General features: G+C 39.6%; 1 protein-coding gene across 8 annotated transcripts in view; it reads right to left on the minus strand.

Moving 5' to 3' along the window:
• Positions 1 to 14,051, minus strand: part of SPTB (spectrin beta, erythrocytic) — a 170,646-nt gene that overhangs the window by 51,548 nt on the left and 105,047 nt on the right. For all 8 annotated transcript variants that reach the window (XM_089520531.1, XM_089520529.1, XM_089520533.1 and 5 more), the window contains 4 exons: positions 12,932 to 13,234; positions 9,691 to 9,841; positions 4,375 to 5,245; positions 3,029 to 3,166 (listed from right to left, as the gene is read on the minus strand). In XM_089520531.1, coding sequence (XP_089376657.1) covers positions 3,029 to 3,166; positions 4,375 to 5,245; positions 9,691 to 9,841; positions 12,932 to 13,234 — 1,463 coding nt within the window. The remainder of the gene's footprint in view (positions 1 to 3,028; positions 3,167 to 4,374; positions 5,246 to 9,690; positions 9,842 to 12,931; positions 13,235 to 14,051) is intronic.

The raw sequence follows: 14,051 nt of genomic DNA on the forward strand, positions 1-14,051 counted from the left end.
CTCCCCAATAGATAGTAAGGTATTACTGTTCCAACAGCTGAGCTGAAAAAGAGTAGGGACCTTTAACAGCCCTCTAGATATCACTGTTTACACATAGAGGCAACTCTGGAAGGTATTTTGTCTGTAAATTTTCATCTACATTCAGATGATACACTTTCACTGTATCAGCAAGCACTTACAGAAAATGGCAGGCTATAAGCTGAGGATTCTAATTCACAGTATCAATGAAAATGAAGCCAGAGAACCTAGGAGTCTGGCTGCTAATGAGTTCATTATAAGCAGCAAATATTCAGTTCCTAGTTCTGTTAATTGATATTGATATGGGCTTCAAGCAAGCTTCTCTGTCACAGAATCTGAGTTGAAAGAAATTATTTCACTCAATTACCTGCTGGCAAGACTTCCTAGATCTATATTCAGCATCAGAATTCTTTTTCTCCCCCCCGCCCTTTTTTTTTTTTAGACCTATATATGAGATGGAAACTGGGCTCTCCATGTAGCAGTATATTTTCACAACCCTCCATTTTCAGGAACTTTGTTCATGATTCATGTATTGTTTTCTTTTTCCAAGCCAAAAAGGAATTTTGCCAAGATTTTCTACAGAAAAGTGTTTTGTTTAAAAGGACTGCAACCAATAAACCTACAGCACAGTCAAAGCTAAGTGTTTGTCTGCCATTCTAGCAAGGAGTTCATTTATGCCACAATCATAAAACACCTATCCCAATAGATGTGAAGATCATTTTGTGCCTTGATTTTCAACAACAACAACAACAATCCTTTCTTACTAAATAGTTGTACAAAGTATTTAACTCAAAGTGTCATGCCCTCCCAAGGAGCAGCTGGGGAGATGCAGGCTGCACGCTAAATGCTGGAGAGAGACTTTAAAAATCCCCCTACTCGCCCAGGAACAACACGGCCTCCCAAGGAATAGTTGGGGAAGCAAAGGCTGCACACCGGACGAGACTTTGGGATCTCCCCACACCTACCCAGGAACAACATGTACTGCTGAAACAGAGGTTCCAGCACTGGATGGAGGCTTGGACATCCTTCCTACTTGTCTTCGTAATAATGGTTTATAAAATGTATTTTGTATTTTGTTGTACTTTGTAAAATTGTTTTAATGATTTGGCTATTTATTGTAATTGAGTGTTATTATTGTGCAGTGCTGGGGGTATGTAAGGGGACAGTATTATGTTGTTATTGTTTGTATTATGTATTTTTATTTTGTGTTGTAATCCCACCTCAATCTGTAGGGAGAGGCAGGAAATTTAAATAAATCTTCTTCTTCTTCTTCTTCTTCTTATTATTATTATTATTATTATTATTATCATTATTATTATAGTGTTAAATTCTGAGGCATCCAGATACCTCTGAACTGTGTATGGATGTGAAAGCTGGACAGTGAAGAAAGCCAATATATATTTTAAAAAATCAACTCATTTGAGTTGTGGTGCTGGAGAAGAGTGGGGAGGATACTGTGGACAACCAAGAAGACAAACAAAGGTGTTCTAGAACAGATCAAGCCTGAACTCTCACTGGAAATCAAGGCCTGAAATGCACGGGCCAAATAAGGTGGCTTCTGGCCTCTTTGGGGATGTAGCATTCAATGGACATTTGAGATGAGTTGATTTTTTGTTTTTATATTGGCTATCTTCACTGTCCAGCTTTCACATCCGTACATGGTGATGAGGAATAAAATGGCATCGATGATCCTTATTTTAGTGTTCGAAGTTATGTCTTTACATTTTCCAGGCCATCTCTTCCGGGTCCAAGATAATTAAATTGAGGCTGTCATACTTTGTCCATATCTTGAGGATAGATGAATAATTAGAAAAGACAATTATGCTAGGAAAGGCAGTAGAAAGAGAGAAAGACCATACCCTAGATGGTTAGACTTAATCAAGGAGCCTGAAGAACCTGAGCAGAAAGGATAGGGAGTCTTGGAGATGTCTCATACATGGCATCGCCATGAGTCAAAGTTGACTCAAAGGCAGCTAACAAGAACAACAACTGCAAATCTAATACACTCATCCTTTCATATTTGTGGTTTTGATAGTTGTGGTTTTGATTATTCACAAATTTGATTAATATGTTCTCTCTAGGAATATCTAGGTCCTCCAGTGAATCTCTATGGCCAACTTTAACTAAAAGTTGCCCTGAAAGACCTAGAGATTCCTAGAGAGAATACTCTACTAGGCATTTGTAGCTCCTCCAGCGCAGTCCTATGGTCAGTGTCTGTCGGACGTTGACCATAGAGTTGCCCTGGAGGAACTAGAGATTCCTAGAGAGGTGTCCTCTCAGGTAAAAACATGGTATTTTTGTTATTTGCAATTTTTCCATATTCACAGGGGTTTTGTGAATTTTCCAACCCTAGGAGAGACAAGTGTATAAATACTGAAGTGCATGCATTGCTATGGATGCATGTACAAGCCACAACAAACCATGCTTAAATGCAGGAGTAGCAAAACAGTGTCCCCACTCCCAAATATTGCTGCACTGCAACACTCACAATCCTTCACTACTGGTTATGCCTGATGGTAGTTGCACTCTAACATCATATGGAGAACCAGAGGTTAACCACTTATCGTTTAGAGTCATAACGATACAGTGATGCAGCTAGGGCTGGACCTTGAGACAAAGTAAAGGCTTTGCAGTCTAGGAACCCACAAGTGAAATCTCAAGGGTAGTGACAATAGAGGCATAGGAAAAAACAGACTTACATCAGTATTCAAGCCATCACTGGCATGTTGGAGCTTGCTAGAGTGGTTATGGTTACTGCACCATCCTTTCTTTCAAAAATGTATATTTTAGGCAGAAGGAGGCTGGCTAGACATGTATATGGTTACAATGCTTGTAAATATCAACAACTGGCACAAACGTGGAACAAGGAAACCCAGAGAATGGTCTAAAAGCACATGGTAATGTTCCTGTTGCTAAAGCTAAAGTGGCCTTAACCTCAGTACTGCCACAAAACCATACAGGCAGATGTGAGAAATAGAGGAAAATATAAATAACTAGGGAGGGATCTTACCTGGCATTCAGATGCTCCTGGCATTGCCTCACTTTCCCACTGCGAGGATGGCCGCTCTCTATTAAACCAATGGCTGCTCGATTGACCCCTTCAATCTGAGAAGCCAGATTGTTCATTTCCTGCTCCAAAATATCAAACCTGCAATCAAATATTTAATTATTTAATATTTAATCCATTAATTCAATTAAAAGCTCACCAAATCTAAAGGATCCTCAGCTGATAACCTCTAAACTAACAATTAAGAAAACCCAGCTAGTCCTATCTTGTTAGATATCCATTTTCAATCTGGATTTTTAAAAGGCTCATGCCACTTTCAGAGGACAGGTAGATTTGGCTTTGGCACACTTCTGGAGGAAGGGAATTTCAGAGTAAGGAGCAGCCAATATGAAAGGTTCTCACTATGCCCATGTAATCCTGACCTACTGCATACATAGTGAGCTAAGAGAGTATTCTTAGCTGTAGGAGACCGAGGCTAATTTGGGCCAGGCCAGTCACTTTGAACCGTGAGCTCATCATGTATGTCATTGTTTCGTTTTAGGGGTGATTTCATGGATAACACTCCTACCATTGAAGGTACTTCAGCATAATAACTGGTGAGAAAACCCATGTGTTGTAGATGGCAATCATCACGTATTTTCTGAGTATACACATCAGGTTGGGGATTTGTGGCCAACTACAGTTAAACAACAGCAACTTTACATTCACATTCCACTAATACAATGGTCAATATAAGATTTCACACTCATTCAACTCTGTAGAACTTTGGTAACACAGGAAGCCAAGTTTAATATTTGTATCTGGAGTAAATGAAGAATATTTTAAACAAACTATTTTATCATTTCTTTTGGTTACTAACTAAATGCTCTCTTTCCTTCCATCTAGCAGATTGTATTCAGCTACACATGCTGACAGGGGTAAGTTCTCAAAAGTTCACACATAAAATTATTATTATTATTATTTTATATCCTGCCTTTCTCTCAATATAGGGACTCAAGGTAGCGAACAACAAGTATACAACAATATAGAACTGTAAGTCTATTTGTAACAATAAGTTATAGGATTCTGATTTTTTTGATCATCCTGTGGTAACTTGTTATTTTATATCAAGATATGTTATACTGTAAAGAATGGATTTAAGAACCTGGTAAACCAAGATAAACGTCTAGTTGTATCATAAATGGCCTCTATACCATAACAAAAATGATAAGCATTTCAAATAGTACAAGACTTTATCATTCCAGTTATCCATGTCACACTCCCCTGATTTGCTCAGCCTGCTTGATTAGAACTACATTGTCCACATGTCTATCAGCTACTGCCCAGGAAGCAGGTTTACTGCCATTTACCTGTGCTGCACAACATCCAGATCCTCCAGGGTATCAGGAATTTCCATTTGTTCAAGCCACTTCTCTTTCTCATTCATCCAAAGTTCACATGCATCAGTCTCACTGAAAACTGTATAGAGATCCAGGGCATCCTGTAGTTTTTGTCTGCGCAAATCTGCTAGAGATACAACCTCATTATATGCTGCCTGAATAGCCTTCAGTCGATTCTCAAATCCTGGGACGTCCCGGAACTCAGTGGGGAAGCTCTGGGCTTGCTTGTTCAGATTGTCCATGATTCTCTTGTTGTCTGCCACTTCATCTAAAAGGTCCCTGTGCTTTTTAACCAGGGCTAGAGTGGAATATTCATCATGCCCCACATCTTCACTGGACACCAGACGATGGGCATCCTGTAACCAAGCCATTAAATCATCTGCATCTACCTGGAACTGGAAGAAGCTTTCAGCATCCTGCAGGTTTTTCTTGCGGAAAGCGGCAAGCTCCTGAAGCTGAGCCCACAGGGCTTTCACTTCCTCAATTCTAGTACGTATTTTGGGTGCTCCAAAATGCTTTTGAGCAATCATGGTTTCCCCCTCTTTGATAGTCTGCTGCAGGTGGGTTCCCAGGCCACGCAGTTCATCCTCAAAAGCCTTGTGCTTCCTCTGCAGGATAAGAATGCTGGTCAGATCTTTCCCATAATCTAAGGAAGAATAGATATGTTCTTTCTCTTTGATCCAGCTTTCAGCTTCATCTAGTTCCCAAAAGAACTTCCAAAGGCGCTTGGACTGTTCTAGACGAGCTTTCCTCTCAGCAGCCAAAGCCACTAGCTCTTGATGGCACATCTCCAGGTGGTTTACTCTATCTCGTATCATCTTTGGGTCACAAGGCCGGTAACCTGTATAAGCATGTGTGGGCAGAAAGCTATAGTCAGTGGAGATACATAACACCTTTACCTTTAAAACAGAAAGGAAAAATTTGGCATCTTCCAGGGCATTTCCAGGTAATCTAAGAATGTAAAGTACCAAGTGCAGAAAAGATTGGGAAGGAACTTTGTAATAACTGAGGATAGCTCTAGGACCATATTGGTAATTGCATCTGGAGCCTTTTTATTGGTTTAAAAAAAGTCAGAGAAGCTGTGCTTTGCAATCTTGTAGAGAAGCAATCCACACCAATCAAACAGTGAAGTGAAACAAGAGGAAACATTTCATAAAATTTGAAGCTCAGGTGTGAGGTGAGAAGGTAGCTTTGTGGATATTTGCCACATGAGTAATCTCAAGCTTTAGAACAGGTCTGAAGAACCTCCATAAAGCCACATCCCTTTCCCCATGACATAATTATTTTGTAGTTTCTCCAATTTAGTATGGGTTTTTCCCCATTCTATAAACCTGAAATATAATCTGTAAAGCTTAATTACTGACATCAAGAACTTGAAGCTAAAATAACCTGCATTTTGGATTCTAGCCATTTGCCTTTGGACCCACCCACTACTGGAATGCACATATCTCCAAGTATCTATTTGATATTGAATATGACTCATGGGATGACGAAGGTTCGCCAAACTTGCTTTAGAATGTTGCTGTTATCATCATTTAAATGATGATTTTAACATGTCCACAGACAAAGGAGAGTGGGAACTATGCCATTTTTCATCAGTGGTGCCACAAGAACCACCCAAGATGTGCCTGGGGTCATGGAATACAATTACATTCTACCTAGGACTCTAAACCACAATACAACGTATTGCCACAATTCAGTATATTACTCCCAACACAATATATTTATGTCTGAGTGCTGAGAAAATGCATCTATATTCTAAAATGAAGCACTTCTTTGAGAGACAACTGCTGCAGAAAAATGAGCAACAACTGAAAAATTACATCACTGAAATGATCATTTGGAAACCTGTCATACAAATGTCACTAAAATCTTCCAAGCTTTACCTTCCATTCTATGTGTATGTACACAATTTTTGGTGATGGTATATCCTTATTCTGGAAAGACCTTTGTTGCCTCATTCTACATTTTCTTTCTAGACTGAGGGATGTTCTTTTCAGGCCATTCCTTCTTTCCTCACTATCCATAATAGTCACCTGTTTCCTTTTTTCTTTTTAATCAGCTTCATCCTTGATTGATAGTCCCTGCTCAACACAATCTTGCCTGGCTCCAACTCTCCTTTCCTTACCCTGATTATACAGCATAATCTTTCACTTTCCCTGACCTCTCCCTCCTGTCCTACACCAAGGACAAGTAAACATGGAAGTATTTGAAGTATAGAGATCATTCGATGATCTAAAAAAATGCACAAAAATACTGCTGAAGGTCTCATTCTTTTTTTAAAAAAATCTGTAAATTAATATGAACTTTTCTGCAAAGCAGCAGCACTGTTTGATTTTTATAGGATTTTGGGGTCCTATGATGCACTGCAGAAAACCCTGTAAGTTAGGAATATGATTTGATTGTTAATTACCAATATTATATTCAGAGTAAGAGGAGAACAACATCTTTTTAACACTGAAATTCTGATGATCTTAACACAATGGAAGTTCTAACACACCTAAAAATCCAGACACTCCATATCCATAAACATTAGAGAAAAGAAAAGGAAGAGGGAATAAAAGCCCAGAAAGCAAGGCCAGACAAAATAGTGAAATAGAAAGAAGGGATGTTGTTCAAAATTAGAACTTGGAGGAAACAGAGGCGATAAAAGGAAGAATCCAGAGATAGCTCTAGGAGGAGGAAATAAAGACAACAACAGCAAACAGAGCAGAATAGTCCTGTTAGGTGCTGCTAGGCAGCTAAGGTGTAGTGGTTTGAGTACTGGACTAAGACGCTGGAAACCAGGGTTTGAATCCCCACTTCGCCATGGAAACCCACTGGGTATTTTGGGTATTTTAGCCTCAGAGAAAGGCATAGGCAAATCCCATCAAAACAATACCCTATGATAGGTTCACCTTAGGGTCACCATAAGTTGAAAACAACTTGAAGGCACACAACAACAAGGCAGCTAAAACTATTAAAATAATTGGGGCAAGAGACTTTGCAGAGAGGAGAACTTTATTCTGTGGATGAGCTGCTCCTATGCATATATGGATAAAAACATGCAGAAAACAAACAGAACAGAGCAGCTCTATATAAACACTGAAAGAGTTTACTGCTGCTTGTCTGCTACCAACTGCTGGACCCTTCAGTTGCATAAAACCAAACTGAAGTCTTTTATCACTTTAAAATTTTACAGTTCTCCTTCACCCCACCCCCAATAAATTGCTTTACTGGGCAGTGTCAGACCAGGCTGTTGCAGATTAGAATTCTGATTAAAAAGATGGCTTTCTCAACTGTGTGTATGTGCCTTCAAGTCACTTGTAGACTTATGGTGATCTCATTAATCTCATAGGGTTATCTTAGGCAAGGAATACTCAGAGGTGGTTATGCCAGTTCCTTGCTCTGAAATATAGCCTCCAGCACTTGGTATTCATTGGCAATCTCCCATTCAAGCAGATGCATTTAAATTCACTCTCTCCTCAGCATGTCTACACTGGCCACTTAATCCAATGCCAGTCTGGTGCATTATGCTCTGGACTGGCCCTAGACTGACCATGATGGTGACCACATGCACTGGGATGAATCCAGTGTGATGCTACATTCCTGTATACATTGGTCTGCCAGGCTGCCACCATACCAGCCCCGCTGGCTCATCCCCCTCAGTGTCGCTGATGCTGTAGTCTCGCTGGCCAAACAACTCCCTGTGAGACCCTGCCCATCACTGTCACTTCTGCTGAGGTCAGAATGGGTTACTACACCATGTGATCAATAAGAAAGGGGTTGTTCTATCCCCTCCTTATTGATCGCACAGCTGCCCCCTTCTGTCCTCAGCAGAAGTGATGGCATGCTGGGTAGGCTTTACACAGAGTTTCTGCCTGTGACGAAGCCATGCTGGTGGCTCCAAAAATAGACCATCCCTTTTCCCTGTGCTGCTCAGTATGAGAAAGTGGCTCTTGCTGTGTGGACAATCAGATTGGGCTTCACCAGACCCAATCCAGCTGTCCACATGCACAATGAATCCAACATCACTCAGGAGTTTCCCAGAAACCTTGCAGTTTTCTCCAATTTTGCTTAGTTAGGGGCAAAGCTGGGATAAGGGCAAAAATATATGCATTCTCCCTGGAAATAGTGATATATCATGAGTACTGCCAGCACTGGCTTTGGGTTGAGTACAGAGTTTTTCACTAGGGTAAACAAGTCCCTCCTTATCACAGGAAGCAGCAGGGACATGCATCTTTTAGGGTATCTTTTATCATATAAAAGGCCATGCCAACACAATTAAATGAAAACTGCAGATACTGGGAAGCGATGCTGAGGGCCTTTTCACACTGTACAATAATAGTGCTATGACTGCACTTTAACTGTCATGGCAATATCCTATAAGACTGGCAATTTGGGAGGTATACTCAAAATTCTCAGCTAGAGAACTCTAATGCTTCACCAAACTACAGATCCCAGGATTCCAAAGGATGCAACCATAGCACGTAAAGTATAATCAGAGTGCTATAACTGTGTAGCGTGAAAGAGTCCTGAATCAACTGGGGCAAGGAGTTGCTGTTTTGACTGTCAATAAGGAAGTGTGATGTTACATGTATAAACTACCCTCTGGAGGACAACTCCTCATATGATTTCCTTCCTCCAATCTACACTGTCATAGCAATTAGAAGTCAACATGTAGTCAGCCATAATCCTAAAGCACATATCTAGTATTCTATAGTTTTAGAGATGAGAAATGCTGTACATACTGTTTGGACTTAATACAGGTTGAGTATTCCTTATCCTTATGCCTGGGACCAGAGTGTTTTGGATTTTGGAATATTTGCATATACATAATGAGATATCTTGAAGATAGGACCCAACTTTAAACACAATATTTATGTTTCAAACGTAATTTTATACAAAAGTTTTAATAATTTTATGCATGAAGCAAAGCCTGTGCACACTGAACCATCAGAATGCAAAGGTGTCAATATCTCTGCCCTCTAATGAAAAAGTTTTGGATTTTGAATTATTTTGAACTTTGGAATTCCAGATAAGTGAGATTCAACTTATAGCCATAATAATAGATTATACTGTACACTCTGGACCACATTACTATAAATTCAGTCAGTTCAGTGAAAGCTAACAAAATAATTCGAGATAACAGAGGCGTTTGTTTTAGGCAATTACTAGGAGGTGGGTGCCAAAGTGTGGCATACAGGCAGCCTCTTTCCTTATCCCTTCCCCTTTGTACATATAGCTTTTGAATATAAACAGGGCAGTCAGGCAAAGGAACAAGATTTTGGCTGGACAAACACCTACCATCTCCATTGGCAAATTTAAGCGCAGCTGCACTAACAGCACGGACCTTCTCAGCCTGAATAGCCATGTCAGCCTCCATCAATTTATGCTTCTGAAGCAGATCTTCTACTTCCAACAGGTGCTTTCCAGATTCAGGAGACAAAAGTTTTACCTACAAAAATACAAAGGGAAAAGATTCTCTCTCTCTCTCTCTCCCCGCTCCTAAGGGCCATATACTGTACTCATTATGTACATCTGCATGTCTGGACAAAAGCATGGGTTGAGGAAAGGATAGATTGAGCAAAGAAACAGCAGGTGGGCTTAATCTTCCCTCTACTTGTCATTTCTTCAAAATATAATAAACACTTTCTACTGGGCTAATAATGCTTCATTTTGAACCTTGGGCTGTGGAGTAATTTGGATGGGTGATCTGGAGTAGAGAAAATGGCAGGTAAGAAAAAGTATATCTTTCCTCATCTAAAATTGTTTACCCCAAAGCTCATTGTTTTACAAAACAAAAGTAAACCACCATCAGGACTCTGTTACATATGTTGCATATGTCTGCCTATAACGTGTATCTAGCTCTACACTTTTAATCCAAAAAACATATCTAGAGGTAGACATGTTGGACATAAGAAAAGTACAATAACATTCAAAATCCAGAAAACAGACATACTTTTATTGGGCCAACCAAAATGCACAAAGTACATGATACAAGCTTCCAAAGATCCACTGGCTTCTTCTTCAGGCAAAGGTATTAAAAATCTTACAGGAAAAAGAAAAAAATGTTGGAGTCAAAGGCCTGCATTTCATCAAAAATGTTGGAAAATATAATCATTTGGAAGTATATTTTAGTTAGAATGTATGTAACATGTACGATAGACAGGAAGAATGTTATATAAGAAGAATGAATATTGTTATATATGTCTTGTATGTCTTATACGATTTGTATATTTTGTAGGTTTTAATGTTATAAATTCATAAAAGATGAATAAATTTAAAAATGTTATTATTGTTGTTCTCAGTTAAGAGGATACAGCAGGATAGTCTTGAAAGCAGAGACCATTCCTCTCTTTTGGTCATGTGAGCTCTGGAGGACAGATACAAAGTCCAGGAAATTAATTAAATTAAATTAACCAAAGATATTGATGTTTTCTGGATTTTGGAAGTTGTTGTACTTTTAATCCAAAATTAGCTATTTTAGAGGATTACAGTTAAGGCATCTCTCATATGTTCCATTCTGGAACAACAAGATTGTGCATCTTTGACATCTGGATGATTGTGGGGGTTTTCATTACTAATGAACACATCTCCAAACTGTAATCTGATTATTAATGTGTTGATTGATAAATAAAATAGGTGCTGAGCAGAAGGCTCAGAATAGCTTAGGCCAAGCCATCGTGTTGCCCTGGCCTGGTCTTAATCCGGGTTGGTCCATGGGCTGGTGTGGGGATGGGCAGGTGCTTACCTGCCCATTGGCTGCCACACCATGGACCCGCTTCCACTGCGCCTCTCACCTCCCTCCAATATTATTTCTACTGAGCAGACCCCATCATCATGTCTGATGTGGAGATGGGGTGCCTGGCTGCACTTATGTAGAGTGAGTAGAATGGTAAAAGATGAGAGCTTAGTCCCGGGAACACCTAAAAGAAATACTGACACACACCCCCTACTTTCTCTGCCACAGCACTGCTTCTGACATTTTTGAATGCCTGGGTGGGAAAATGGTGGCAGTGGTAGCTCTTTGGCACTTCTCCTCAAAGGAGTGTCTAGAGGAATAAGGCTTTGAATGATTTGAATATGACATTTGTTTATGCTTGCCTACTCTTCTGGATTAAAATAAGGCAAAGGTGTCACATTAAAGTTAAAGGCTACAATCACTGCTAACTTAGGCCCCATACAGACAGACCAAAATAAAGCTGTTTCGGGTCACTTTGGAGGTATACTGTTTAAATGATGCATGCATCCTAAGAATCCGGAAGCTGTGCCAAAGCCACGCTCCAGTCCTTAGGACTGGAGCATGGCTTTGGTATGGCTTCCGGACTCTTAGGACACATGTATCATTTAAACAGCATACCTCCAAAGTGACCTGAACCAGCTTTATTTTGGCCTGTCTGTGTGGAGCCATAGTCACCATTTTCTTTGCTTTGCTATTTCATCCTTTTGACGTGTGCGTTTTCTTAGTCCCATTTGTGCCTGGTCACCTCCCTCACACATTGCACAACCATGATTTACTGCAGTGCCCATATCATCCATCCAGCCTTTATTGATTTTATTATTTGTATGTACAGCGCTATGTAAATAACAATAATAATAATAATAATAATAATAATAATAGGGTGAGAACAGACAGTTAGGCGTACTAGAATTTTGTTAAGTACTTTGGCATCATTTTCCTTTGCTTCATCCTTTACATCCTTTGTTACATGCCCCTAAGTTTTATCCTCAATTTATCCAAAGGTCATATCAAAATTCATAATTTTGGTCCCAAGACCTGCCCTTGACTTAAACATGGGGTCAACTTATAGTCAAGTATATACAGTAAGTTTAATTGAGAAACCTTCTAAGCAGCCTATGAAAGCCATAGCAAGTATGCTGATTCATAAAGTAAGTACTGCTATGTTTATCTCTATGCTTGTCCCTTAATGATCTTAAGTGACAACATACTTGCTATGCAACACTTAAATCATAGTGGTTTTTTTAAGATTACTTCTTTAACAGGCTTCAAGATGCTCATCAAGATATTTATAATGTCATTTTGAGGACCACACTAGTAGCTTTACTGCTGATGTAACTAATTATTTAATGCATTGGATGTCTGGCTTGTTATTCTTATTCATTTGAATTCTATAAGGTTTTAAGGAATACAGTTGGCACTCCATAGATCCTGCATCCATGGTTTCAACCAGTCACAGCTTGAAAATATTCCTTCCCCACCAAAAAATTCCAAAAAGCAAACCTTGATTTTGCCATTTTATATGAAGAACACAATTTTACTACCTTATTGTATTTACTGTGACTTGAGCATCCAGATTTTGGTATCCATGTGGAGTCCTGGAACCAAAACCCCAACAGATACCAAGGGCCCACTGTACTGTACTTTGCATAAGCTACCTTGAGAATTCCTAGGCATATGGATGGAATATAAGTATATGACTACGTTAAATAAATAAGTTGGGATAGTGCAGCATTTTGCCTTCACAAGAGATCAGCCTCCATCTCAATAGGTCAACTTCTTTTTAGCACCCACTCCCTTCCTTACTTTCATCTCATCTATCCAGTCAATACTGTGCAGCATGTCTTGGAACAGCTGCTGCAGTGTAAGATTCATCTCCAGCCTCTGACGCCGGGCCTGCAGCAGTTCTTGTAGGAATTCCCATAGCCTCAGAATGTTGTCTTTGCGAGCATTGATGCGTTTGATGTCATGGTAATTCTCCAGCTCTAGCTCCTTCGCCACCTCTTCTATGGCCTGGACACGTTCCATGTAGGCAGCTGTGTCAGTTTCAATGGCTTCATGTTTCTTTTTTGCTGCCTCCACAGCTGGTAAGTCATTTCCAAAGTTATCCTGTCCAAAGTAAACATGTCTTTGATCATCATCAACATCTCTCTCATGTTGCAAACCACAGAGTGAAAAGGTGGGAGTGAAAAACAAACTTCAAACAGAAAGGATCTGAGTACCATTTTAAGTTACTGGTAGAGTGTTTGTCTTAGTGGAAAACATGACAATGCTTGGTAAAGCAGAAAGCAGAAGAAAAAGAGAAAGATCACATTATAGTTTATTGATTCCTGCAACAGATTGATTCTTGCAAATGGATCTTGCAAATTTATGGTTCAGCTATACATCACTATCACTCTAGATCACTCATTTAATGGAAGATAATCAACACATACTGGCAGAACAGTGATTTTTGTGGGCTGGAATACTGTACCTTGACACCTGTATTATAACAAAGTAAGAAGAGGTGGGTTTTTGTGTGTGTGTTCTATAGCTTGACCTTTATGCTCTTAAGTAATGTAAGATGCTTGAAGACTGAATGCCAGAGAAGGAGAGGAAAAGAATCTGCCAATTCTGTTCTACCCGCTCATCACTTTAATATAGACTGTGTCAATCCTGATTCTATTCTCAACCTAAATATAAACTAACTTTTCCAAGCTCTGATGAAAAGCTAATTCATATTACATAGGAGATGCTTGCTTGTTGCTCAGCCAATGCAGACCTCTAAGTGAATGCTCACAGTTGTTCAAGAGGGATATAATTGCTTGTAAACACAAGGTGAGAGATGTGACCAAAAACAGTTGTTTAGCCCATGTCCACTGCTTGTTCTGGTGTATGAATAAAGAACTGACCCTCCCACAGTCTGTGTGGTATGCTGGGTGAGAAA

This window comes from Sceloporus occidentalis, unplaced genomic scaffold, assembly GCF_023333645.1.
Source record: "Sceloporus occidentalis isolate IW3139 unplaced genomic scaffold, rSceOcc1.0.p SCAF_4, whole genome shotgun sequence".
Lineage (NCBI taxonomy): Eukaryota > Metazoa > Chordata > Lepidosauria > Squamata > Phrynosomatidae > Sceloporus > Sceloporus occidentalis.